This window comes from Strongylocentrotus purpuratus, unplaced genomic scaffold, assembly GCF_000002235.5.
Source record: "Strongylocentrotus purpuratus isolate Spur 01 unplaced genomic scaffold, Spur_5.0 spur5_scaffold_7, whole genome shotgun sequence".
NCBI classification, from domain to species: Eukaryota; Metazoa; Echinodermata; class Echinoidea; order Camarodonta; family Strongylocentrotidae; genus Strongylocentrotus; species Strongylocentrotus purpuratus.
Genome location: NW_022145613.1, coordinates 7,596,122 through 7,609,426, shown reverse-complemented (window position 1 = coordinate 7,609,426; position 13,305 = coordinate 7,596,122). Strand labels below are relative to the sequence as shown.

General features: G+C 38.7%; 1 protein-coding gene across 1 annotated transcript; it reads left to right on the top strand.

Annotated features, from left to right (window-relative positions):
* Window positions 1-9,435: 9,435 nt before the first annotated feature.
* Window positions 9,436-13,012, top strand: LOC105442959 (transmembrane protein 145-like). Its single transcript, XM_030973778.1, has 5 exons — window positions 9,436-9,712; window positions 10,434-10,590; window positions 11,121-11,241; window positions 11,630-11,695; window positions 12,918-13,012. The coding sequence occupies exons 1-5, from the start codon at window positions 9,475-9,477 to the stop codon at window positions 12,933-12,935; spliced, it is 600 nt and encodes a 199-aa protein (XP_030829638.1). The 5' UTR covers window positions 9,436-9,474; the 3' UTR covers window positions 12,936-13,012.
* Window positions 13,013-13,305: the final 293 nt, after the last annotated feature.

Below are 13,305 nucleotides of genomic sequence, written 5' to 3'. Positions count from 1 at the left end.
TGGAAAAGATGACGTAATTTTATTGTTCTTGGTAGACTTGGCAGACCACAGCGCGAGGAGAGTTCTAAGAATTACAATTTGCTCAATACATGATATTTTAAATATTGTAACCATAAATCTTCCTGTTCCAGAGGAAATTGCTGTAAATATTTTAGTTGACGAAGAGCTCAACATATTTTGATTTTACATACATTTGTAAATATTTGTTTAGATAGATCTAACAAAAATTGCTTAAGCCCTATAATCTCTATTGCAATAATTGTGACCTGCCACTGTTGCGGATTATACATACAATTCCTTACCTTTTGAAAGAAAACAACCGGTAAGAAAAGTGTAATATAACAAGATTTATAAACAACACCTCAATATCGTCAACATCAATACACGGGCGAGATACCAACGGTCTAACAAAAATCAACGTAGAGGTGGAATTAGAAAGGTGATGTTTCGATTTGATTTCGAGAACTAAATATTATTTACTTTATTTCCATTTAAACGAACTTTGTACCCCTCATAAAAATGGTCATGACTGTATTAAAAGCGAGCATTATGGTGCATATATTAATAACTGTGTTACAGATATAGGCCCTAAGTCCAATTCTGACTAAAGAAATCTCAAGAAATCTCTCTCTCTCTATCTCTTCCCTCTATCTATCTCTCTCTCTCTACCACTCTCCCCCTTGATATCTCTATCCCTCTCTCTCTCTCTATCTCTCCCTCTTTCACTTTCTCTCTCTCTCTATATATATATATATCACTCCCCTCAATTTCTTTCTTTCTCTCTCTCTCTTTCATTCATTCTCACTATTTCATTTTCTCTCTTTCATTCTTTCTCTTTCATTTTCTCTCTCTTTGTTTCTCTCTCTTGTTCTCTCTCCTTCTATCTCTTTCACTTTCTCTCTCTCTCTCTATAAATATAATATATATCACTCCCCCTCAATATCTCTCTCTCTCTCTCTCTATCTCTTCCCTCAATCTATATATCTCTCTCTCTCTATCACTCTCCCCCTCGATATCTCTCTCTCTCTCTCTCTCTCTCTCTCTATCTCTCTATCTCTCCCTCTTTCTCTTTCATTTATTCTCACTATTTCCTTCTCTCCCGCTTTCATTTTTCTTCTCTCATTTTCTCTCTCTTTCTATCTCTCCCCTGTTCTCTCTCCTTCTCTCTCTCTCTCTCTCTTTCACTTTCTCTCTCTCTCTCTCTCTATAATATATATCACTCCCCTCAATTTCTTTCTCTCGGCTCTCTCTCTTTCATTCATTCTCACTATTTCATTTTCTCTCTTTCATTCTCTCTCCTTTTCTCTCTCCTTCTCTCCATCTCTCTCTCTCTCTCTCTCTCTCTTTCTCTCTCTCTCTTTTCTCTTTCTTTCTTACCCCGGCCTCTCTCTCTCTCTCTCTCTCTCTCTCTCTCTTTCTCTCTCTCTCTATAGCTCTTTAAATGCGTATTGCATAACACGCGTATTATAATTATGTCGCGCATATTAATTATTATTGACACGCATGTCACATGATAAACAAACGCATATCATTATCATCCCGGAACTTGTACAACACTTGCAGATTACAATATTTGTTTTGAAAAAAATTAATAGCATTTGAGTAGGCCTAGGTTTATAGATCAATGGCATTTTGCCATTTGTTTCTGCTCCTCGCGGTCTGCAGGCTCTCTGCCGGCGTTTCATTATCGGGATGTGTGGATACACCACTGGTAAGAATTTTGTTGTTGTTGTTAAATATTGTGTTGATCAAAGTCTGAATTGATTAGGCCCTACTGAGAATTATGAGTTCTAAATATAATGTGCTAGCCAGAAAATTGAATTTGACTTTGTTCTAGACAGCGCAGTCATAATATTCCAAGGTGCAACTTAAATTTTAATAGGAAAATAATGGGCTAATATTAATAATCGTGTAATGACTAATGTGGCAAAATGTGCAACTTGGTTCTTGGTTCTTGGTTGGTTGGTCCTCCAAAATACTCGTCTGAGTTTTAACTCGAGGTGCGGGTAGGGTGTATTAATTTGTAGATGATTGATTACAATGATTGCTATGATGTGTAAAATGAGCTGCGAGTCAAGAACTCTTTCTTTCTCTCTCTTCAAATCGATAAACTGGCGCTAAAAAACGTTAATAATTTTTGTCACATAATTTTCAAACCTACGCTAGATCTAGGCCTAGATCTAGATCTAAATTTTAAAAAAATCTATAAAAACGAGTGCAACACTTTTTTTAGGATTGAGGTAATGCTTCCGGACACTTGACAGAAAAATTAAACCGTCAAATTTGCCATTGATTATATTATGATGAGGTGACCAAAGTTCGCGAAGATTTTGAAAATATTAGAAAATCTGATATTCGATCTATGATTTCGCATATTCAACACAAATCTATTTATTTCAATTAGACGGTCTATTACCAAATGGACGGCAAAGTATTTTACTACAATTTGGTCCAATTTAGGTAATGACTGCAAAATTTGCCGATTTTTGTCAATATTTTCATAGTTTCACACCCATTTCCAAAGAAAATTGCGTCTCTAGACTGTAATTTTGTGTCCCCCTTTCCATTGGTGATATCAGATTTTCGAAATCTTACCGATATTTTGAGATAGCGAACTATGGTCACACCACCATACAACAACAACAAACACACCTCGAGCAAAATTGAGTTATAATACCGTTAACATACCTTTTAAATGAATCATGAAATATTAAAGGAAAACAAAATAGATTTTCGGTTTGAAAGTTAATCAAGATCTATCACGAATCCGGACACACGTCTGGGAGCAAATTTTAAGGGTTTTTTTTTCGTATAATTGAATATGTTTGGTCGATTTTCTATATTGAAGTAATTTAATGTCTCAATCTGTAAATACTATTATTATCATTTTTGTTTACAAAGGAGCTCTACTTCGTTGGAAGATTCGGATTTGGCCCTGACGGTGGGCAGCTCTCCTTCGAATTAAAATGGCCGACTGTTATTGTAAGTAGAAGATGGCGTATCCATAAAGGAAAAGGGTGGGGGTTCTCTTCAAGCAGATCATGGGGTGCAGTTCCATTCTTTTATGGATACGCCCCTGGTTTGCATACTTTAATCCATTGACTACCAGCTACAAAAGATCCTGATTATTTCGCGATTTCTTTTTCAACTCTTACATTATGCTACGGTGCATTGATATTTTCTTTAAATCTTTACAATAAAATATATACAAAAGATATCCATATGCATACTGAACTTTCATGGTATGTCCTCATCAATAACTATGACTAAAGTATCTTCCTTATCGCTACTTATGTGCTGCTTTGTCGCATTGATATGATATTTTAAGGATTGGGGAGATTTCGAACGCCTTTTTCTGACAAAATTGCGAAAAGAAAAAAGGTGCTGTCAAAAAGTTAGAGCAGGTATCATTCATTGGACTATGTAAATATATTTCATCTCCCTATGAACATTTCTAAATCTTGTATCTTTTTCAACATTTTTTCTTCAGAAGAATCATCCCAAATATGGTATTGCTCTCCTTACTGCATCTCAGCACGTCGCGACAAGGCTGGATTCTCTGGTAAGTAATTTCACTTTTATTTCATTGTATTCTTAATCAAGTTTGTGACAAATATTTACATCACATTGAGAAAAAATACAGAGAATAATGAACAGATTGAGAACTATAACAGCACAGTAATGGGAAGATGTAAAGGGTTTACTGAGAAGCTTAAAGCTTAAATGTAGAAATGTCAACCCCTGACTATAAACAAAAATGTCGTAAACTTAATATGATTCAGCTAAGTAATTTTTTTAAAAAAGGGATAGACAATAAAATAATACTATGCATACTTTGATTATAATATTAATAATACTCAGTTTTTATATATTGCTTATTACAATCACTAAGCGCTTCGAAACTTGGATATTATTACCCCGCACGAGAAAAAATATGAATATGTGGATTCAAATAGATGACAAACAGACAAAGACAAAGAGAGCATATTAAATTAGTAAAAATTAGTATACGGTTTTTAATAAGTGATTTAAATCTATTTAAAGTTAAGGAGTTTTTTAATGTTTTATCTCATGAATTCCAAACTTTTGGTCCTGTGAAAATCAAGTTTTGCTTGAAAAAAACCCGTTTTGCTTTTTATCAAGTGATAATCATTTAATTGTCTAGTGTTGTATGTATTTTATGTATTATTCTTTAGAAATTTTATGAAGATAGTGCAAGTTTGATCTAACACCGAGCGTATCAACACTTGTGCCCCATTGCATAAAACTTACCAATGATGGTAACTTTGCCATTAATGGTAACTTCCATGGAAACCATGATTTGATTGGCTGTATAGTATTTTTGCCATGGCAGTTGATATTGATGGCAAAGTTACCATCAGTGGTAATTTGTATGCATCGGGTGCCTGGACATCGTTTCACAAAACAGTCATAAGTACAAGTTCACAGACATCACATTAAACCGTGTCTTAATTTCAAAACACGTGTCTCCATAGCATGTCGGTGAATTTGTACTTATGACGGTTTCGTGAAAGGCTGCCTTGATATTAACAGTTGTCATATTTTCTCTCCTAGACATGTAGTCAAAAGCTTTCTAAATCTCGCATGATAACACCGGATAACTACTCAGTAGATACCGAAGGAGACATGCAGGTAATGATATACCTTTATGATTTTTATCGAGGTCTTTATTCTGGCACGCTAATATACGAGACGTTTGTGACTAAACAGGTCGGCTTTTTGGACAGTTGATTTCAAACAATAATTCAAAGAAGCTTACGTGCAATATTTCATAAATATTTTAAGAAACATCTTGGACACTTGTCATAAATGACATTAAGAATATCTGAATGGTCAGTGCGTTTCTTTAATTTGGCAGATGATAGAGGATTGGTAATACTACAAGATTATTATCTTGATCATGCCATACTCATTAAGACTATCACGTTTGCCCAATAATATAACACAGAAAAGGCTCCTTCTATCATCAGTTCCAAATTCTCTCTATCTCTAAATCCCTCAATCTCTTTCACATTGTTATTCCCTGCAACTTCCTCGTTCTCCTTCCCATTCTATCTGTCTTTTTTTTCTTTCTCTCTCTCTCTCTCTATCTATCTCTCACCCTCCTTTTCTCTCCGTTTTCATTTTCTATATTTTTCTTCACTTTCTCGCGTTTACCCTTCTCCCATCATCTCTCTCTCTCTCTTTTTTTTTTCTCTCTCTCCTTCTCTCTCTCTCTCTCTCTCTCTCTTTCTCTTTCTCTCTCTCTCTCTCTTTCTCTCTATTTTGTCCTACATGTCTCATCACATAATCATTACCATAATGATTCAAATCATTTCCCTACAGTTCACAAAGTGTCACGGACGGAAAAATTTCACCGACGAGTCTTTCATCTACATCACTGACTGTCGGTCTGGTTCTGGTGGGTTTCGTGAAGTCACATATAACATTACGCTGAGGAATCAAGGAAAATCGCTACGAAGGGAGTTTTCGGCTGACGAAATGTGTAAGTTTGCTCCATACTAACCATTCGGAGATAAAGAACTTAATAGCTTAGGCCTAAACCTCAGTCACTCCAATGAGACGAACACCAGACGGAACAAATCATTACCTTCTCCTCGATCATAGCTCAGTAAACCGCCTCAGGCACACCGCCAACGATACCGACACTACGAAGACAGTTTTCGGCTGACAAAAATGTGTATGTGTGCTCTAACCCTGTGGGGATAGAGAACTTGCTTAGGCCAGGGAGGTGGGAGGACACCTCCCTGCTTAAGCCTAAACCTCAGTCACACCAACGAGACCGACACCAGACGGAACAAATCATTACATTATCCTCATACCTCAGTAAACCGCCTCAGTCACACCGCCAAACCGACCGACTCTGGCACCATTCGGAATAATGTAATGTTATGTTTGGCCTATTGTCGGCCTGGTGTCGGTCTAATCTGTATAACTGAGGTGTTAACGATTAAAAAATCAACAACACTTTGAACCCAAATTTAATCAATGACATTTTTTGACGATTTGTTCTTCTTTTTTAGCTTTAATCATATATCGCGAATTGTGAATTCGTGTTATAATGTAATCAGGGTGCGAAGAGATTAAAGCCCAATTAGTATTCATTGGTATGATACAAGAGCACTTATGTATTTATTTATTTTTGTTTAATTTTCAGATTTGTTAGAGACGAATATCATTGTCCTTTTCCTGTATATCCTGATGTTTATCATGGGAACATGGCTGTTGGGTAATTATGTTTTTCGAGCATAAACAAACAAAACCATCATAAAAGGAGGGTTAATATGTTAGTAATTTAAATAAAACTTGTGATGAGTAGATATGATGTCAAGACAGAGGCGGCCCTCCCAGGGGGGGGGGGAGGCACTCGAAAAGTGGCCCTTTTTACATAGGAAAAATGCCCCTTTAACTTTGTAATAAGTGCCCCTTTTTACATAGGAATAGTGCCCCTTTTACTTTGTCAAGTGCCCCTATTAATTTGTAAAAGTGCCCCTTCCCCTGTTCAACTCTGATAAGTGCCCCTTTTATTTGGACACGGCCCTCTTTTACTTCGACAAGATCCCATTTTCATTTGCAATAAGTATCACTTTTCCATTCTCATTAGTGCCCTTTTTAATCTCTAGTAAGTGCCCCTTTGCAGGTACGTGAAGTGCCTCTTTTCACTTTTGATAAGTGCCCCCTTCACCTCTGATAATTGCCCTATTCAAATCTGAGAAGTGCCCCTTCCCCTTTTAATAACTTCCCCAATTTTAACTCGGATAAGCGCACCTTATATTTTCACATGTGCCCCTTGTCCTAATGATAAGTGCCCAATCAAAAAAGAGTCCCTTCCCCTTCACATAAGTGCCCCTTCTCTGGGAAATGACCCTTTTCAGGTACGAGAAGTTACTCCTTTTTACTTCAGATAAGTGCCCCCTTCACCTCCGATAAATGACCCTTAAAACTCTGATGAGTGCCCATTTTCTTTCAACTAATGCACATTTTCCTTTATTATAAGTGCCCCTTTTTCATTTTCGTAAGTGCCCCTTTTCATATCTGGTCATTGCTCCTTTTCAGGTGCGATGAGTGCCTCTTTTCACCTCTGATAATTTCCCTTTTAACAATGATACGTGCAACTTTTCCTTTCATAAATGCCCCTTTTCACCTCTTATAAACGCCCTATCAAAATCTGATGGGGGCCCCTTTTCGGTTGACAAATGCCCATTTCCTATTCTCATGACTGACTTTTTCCATTTCTTGGTGCCCCCCCCCCCCCCCCCCCCACTTTGGAAGTCGCTCGGCCGTCCAGATTAAACAGGCTTACTTGAGTTTGTCAAGAACCGTACAAATATTTACTAAAAGATTAAGAAATCAATGAAATATTATGACAATTTTTATTTCTTCAGAAAGTTCATTTTCTACACAGACGACAAAAAATGTTTTCAAAAATACCTAAATGGCATTGAGTTTTGACAACTATTCCAGTCTGGATGACACTACAAAACGCAGTATGCTTTTTACTCTTTCGGTTTGTGTCGGTCTTATCGATTAAAACTCAATTTTGGAAATGACCGTTTGTAAATCGAAAAGAATGGAAACTTGAAAAGAATCTGAACTTCAGACTCATAAACACCACTAACAGAATTTTCTCATGTACTTTTTTTTACATGCAGTGAATGTATTTAGGACAAAACTGAAAGTCATCTTTCGATGGTTTTACCTGTCTCTCTGCTCACAAACGTGCGCCCTTATCATCTCGACGATAACTCTCGCATGCTTCTCTCAGACCGGTAGAGGGCTCACTCATATGCAGCGAATAGGTAAGTGATACTCTATTTTGAAGACAGCTATAACCCCCCCCCCCCCCTCCTTTTGTGCAGTCTAAATGATGCAGACTGCTCCTCTAAGGCCGGTAGAGGGCTCACTCATAGGTAGCAATTAGGTAGGTGTTGCAGTCGGTCCTCTCAAATGAAGAAAGCTAAGATCACTTCAATCTCCCCCCCCCCCCCAAAAAAAAAGTTCTTTAGTCAAAAAGCTTTAGCCAGGGGCGGATCTAGGGGGGTTCGGCGGTTTAACCCCCCCCCCCCCTCGGGCGACCAAGTGAAAAAAAGAAGAAGAAAAGGGGGGGTGGAAGAGAAAACAATAAAACGGTGCGATTTTTGGAAAATCTTGGATCCGCCACTGGGTCACCTCCCCCCCCCCCCCCCCCCCCCCTTGGCAAAAAGCTAGATCCGCCCCTGCTCACTCTACTGTGTATGATCGAATCTCTTTGGTAGCAATTAGGCAAGTATTGCAGGCGATCCTCTCGAATGAAAATTATAGGACTACTCAAATCCATCCCTTCCCCCCCCCCCCTCCCCAGGCAATGTTCTTTAGTCTTTAAAAAGGAATGTTAATTTACTGACGCAATACTTGTAACAGTAATATTACGCTGTATATCAATGTAATGTTTTGATAAGGGTAATCAATATATCTACTTATATCCACATAATATTCGTGATGGACTAGAACCTGTGATTATTTTCGAGTAGGTCTATCTTAATTTATGTTGACTTATTTCTTCTTCCATTTGTTCATGCCTTCGGTGTTTTGGTGTTGGATCAAAGACTTTCGTCTAATATTCTTACCTTCTTCTATAAGGTCCATGTTTTAAATATCAACCGTAGGTGTACAAGGCAGCTAGCGACTAACCGGATGCAGCTAGTTCCCTTGATATATTTTGGCTACGAAAGGGGAAAACCTAGCGACTAACCGGATGCGGCCAGTTCCCTTGATATGTGGCTAGGACAGCGGAAAACCTTTTAGACTGGACCCAAATGGTTTATATGCTCATTCCTTGTAAAATAAGATATATGTTTCGATTTATTTCACATTTCCCACATTTTATTTTTTTGACAGGTCAAACCTTTAATTGTTTGAGCACCCCGGTCTTTTCAGCTCTTCTGATAGTCATAGGGAAAGGACATTCCGTCACACGGTGAGTTTTTCATAAAATATGACAAGGAATAAATGCATTCGATACATCATCAACAACAACAACAAAACGGAATACTACGGTACGTTATCCCGAAAGTGAATTTTGAGGATCGTAATTCAGATAATTGAGTAAATAACGGGCGTAGCCAGTCCCAACGACTGAGGGGGCACTCGTGGACTGAGGGGTGGACATTGGACATACCACATGGATAAAATTTAATGCTACAAGATGGTCGTAGAGGGACAAGGAGGTGTGGGCAGGGATCCCCTCTTGATATTTTAATGTAGCCTTCTCTTCTTCCCCCTCTCTTTCTTCCCCCCTCCCCCCCCCCCTCTCTCTCTCTCTCTCTCTCTCTCCCCCTCTCTCTCTCTCGCTCTCTCTAGCCATTCTATTTGAGGGAATATACCACCAAACTGCGCCTCCGGTAGTACCTACTTTCATGAAAGAGAAAAATTAAAACTCATACATTCCTTATAAAACGATAAATATGATGCAACATGACAAATCATAAACGAAATTTCGCTAGATATTCTTCATATGATAACGATCCCTTTTGTTCAATTCCGTTGCATGGTGATAGTCGTTCCCTATCTGCGGCAGACAATTCGAGAGTTGGTGCCTACGCAATCACCTCGTCAGTAGCGAGTCTGATATCACAGCTTTCAGCATATTCATCTGATGATATCTATGACTTTCCTGATCAGTACAAAGTCATCTTGGTTATCAACGGAATAGGTAAGTTAAAATAATTCGGATTCGATCGGTCATTATGTTTAGTTTGTATATATAGTTTGTACTTATTTCAGATTTCCGAATATATCTGGGCATCGTCTTATAAAGAGTTGATATCAATCGCAACTATGTACATAAAGAGATAGGAGCCTGCAAACTTGCGATTGATCGGAGGACTTACGATTGATTTGGATCAATCGTAACTCTTTATAAGACGGACCCTTGTAGTACCATAATTCTGCTATGTAGTTGCGTACATTATAGCTATTCAATTTTACATCTGTCTTTCATTTCTGCCTACCCTTTTCTCCTTCTCTTGCCTCCTCCTCCTCGTCGTCGTCCTTCATCTTCTCACTTAGTATTCATCCGATGTCTGTCTCTCTTTCCACCTCTTTCCTTCTAGTTTTTCTTTCTTTCTTTCTCTCCTCCCCTCCATCCTTCTCACTCTATCTGTCTCTCCACATCTGTCTATCTCTCTCTCTCCCTCTCTCTCTCTCTCTCTCCCTCTCTCTCTCTTTCTCTCTCCCCCTCTCTCTCTCTCTCTCTCTCTCTCCCCCCTCTCTCTCTCTCTCTCTCTATTTTTACCTGTCTATTATTGTAACCATATCTATCAATACAATTAACTATCACCCTCACTGAATGCGAAAATTATTGTCTTAGTTTTTATTTCAAACTCCTTTCAATAATTTCCTTTCCTTGACTTCCATTCTTCTTTATCTGCTAGGTGCTATTTGGCTCCTTACCAGTGTCTACTCCACCCTTCGACCACGCCCAAAGCTCGCCTCCTTATACGTGCCCTTCCTCATCTTCTACTGTCTTTGGTTCCTAGCAGAACCCATCTTTCTACTCGTTGTTTTCTATGCCTTACCTCAACTAGAAACGTAAGCTGTTACATTCTCATTTCAATCCATTTTGTTTCGTTTTCTATCCCAACCGCTTGGGTATTTCGACGAGGGGGGGGGGGGTACTGCATGGGGGCTCAGTCGCACATGCGACCTCACAAAACGGTGACGTGAAGTATAGCCAAACTTCTATAACATGTTTGAGGAGGGGACGGAGTTTGCGTATTTCCTAAAAGGTAAATCACAATAGAAGAAAATTAACGCAGTATCTTTATGTTATGAATCGAAGTCAATCTGAATATCATCAAACAAACAAAACCGCTGACAAAACATTAGATTGGCTCGGATATTTTGCACCCACCCCATCCGACACCAAAGTCTATATTCGCCACAAGTTTCATTCTTTTGAAATAGTATTTAAGATACGGTAGGCATAATACTGACTATCTTTCTGAGGATTTCCCCCTCTTTTACACACCTCTTTAACTTCTAATTTTGTTTTGTTTCGTTTTCTTGTGAGGATTTTTTACGTTCCTTCTTCTCCCAATGTTTTGCTCCGTTTCTGTTAGACCCAACATCAAGAACGGTGTTTACTTGACACTCAGCGTCCTGGGTCATGCTGTCTTCTTCATTGTGATCAGACCAAGAGGCCTGGAAGAACGGTTTCCCTACTGCATGCCTGCCAATAAGGTATGTCAGGGGACAACGTTACGGGGGGTGGGTGCAGGAGGGGCGTTTACTCCCTTACATAATCATGCAATTAATTTACACCAAATATGGTAGAGATTGAGACATATTTAACACTTTATATGTAGAATATAGGACAACTTCTTCCCCCTTTTATTTTGTTGCTAGTCAGCACTTTTTGAAACTGCGCCCCTATATTAAAACCTCTTGCTCCATCCTGAGTTTTTCATTCCTACTACTGTATATTTCAGTCTTTTATCTTGAATGAAGAAGATCCTTTGCGTGCATGGAACATGCTGAACATTGATCACATTTGTTCAAAAATTCAGACGAAGGTTACGGTGTATTAGTTAAACCCTTTCCCCTTTTTATCTTCTTACTTCTAAATAAGGTTCAAGTGGAAACGGAAATCGGAGACGATGAGAGAGAGAAGCAAACATCATGCAATAAGAAGCAGGTAAGTTAACGAATCGGTTATGGTATTCAGGTAAGATCAGGCGCGTACGCAGGGGGAGGGGGTATTGAACCCCCTCCCCTGTTTAAAATAAAAAATGATTTTTATTTATTTTTTTTTTTTTTTTTTTTTTTTTTTTTTAATAAATATAAACGAAGATTGTGCTCATGGGTGACCCAAAAAGGTGACCTTACCCCCCCCCCCCCCAACGGAACGATCGGTCAAATACGATCAGTCAAATTTTCAAATTTTCTTGACAAAAAAAATAAAAATATGTCCTCTTAGCCCCGCTGAACGTTTCTCGGCGGGGGTCAAGGGGTGGAGCCCCCAGAAGCTCCGGAGGTATAGGCATTAAATTACTGTCAGATGAGCATATTTTGATACCTTATTTTTGACACTGGCAGGATTCAAAATGGTATTGGGTCCAGGGGGCAGAGCCCCCAAAAGCTCAGGGGTTTTATACATTAAATTATCGTCAGATGAGCATATTTTATACCTAATTTTGTGACACTGGCAGGTCACAAATTGGCGTCGGGTCCAGGGGCGAAGCCCCCGGAAGCTCAGGGGTTTTGGACAATAAATTACGGTCAGATGAGCATATTTTAATAGTTGTGACACTGGCAGGTCACGAATTGGCGTGGGGTCCAGGAGGCGGAGCCCCCGAAGCTCTGGGGTTTTAGGCATTTTATAACGGTCAGACAAGCATGCAGGGGCCCGCCTTAGGGCCCCTGGTGGGATCGAGGGGGTGGAGCCCCCGGAAGCTAAGGGGTTTTAAGGCATTTAAGCACGGTCAGATGAGAGGAGGGGGGGAGAGGAACAATTTTGTTGTTGTTGCTTTCTTTAGGACAAAATGAAGTCTTTCCCCTTTTTTTCCTTCTTTTTTTTCGCAGGGGGGGGGGACGGGCCCCCCGGGCACCCCTGGATCTGCCACTGTGTTTATGAATGGTTGAGACTCTTGTAAATTTGTGATAATCATGCATCATAAAAAATTCACATCATCATCTTCATCATCATCGTCGTCGTCATCTTCGTCAACATCATCATCTATGTTCGCCCCAAAACAAATAATGTACAAAGGATAAAAAACAGTATATTTAAACTATAAAGGGGTACATAATTATGCTTAATGACTGTGATTGGAATAACTTGCTTACATTTTATCTATTTACCGGTATTAATTCATTATCGTTGTTTTCCCCTTTATAATTTTCATTGAATTCTACAGGATGCTGGCACTCGGTGAAATCATGCTTCCTGTAGAAAAGATGATCAACTGATCAAAAGTGGTGATATCCGGCTGATTGTGCCAGTGTTGATTGATTTTCCAGTTTTATATATCGTTTATAGACTATTAGATAGTTTGTTTGTTTTAATATTGGAAATATTGATTGATAGCTCAACACCAATGCCACAAAGAATTGTATCGCTACTGAGATGAACAGGGCTAAATAAGAGATGATTATGATTTATACACGTACTTGTGATTATTATAAGACGATTCAAGATTTGATGTTTTAAACAAACAAATTACAGATTTGATGATTAATTATGAAAAGAATGTGTCGTTTTAGGTTAATCCACATCATCGCTTAAATTTCATTCTAATATCTCTA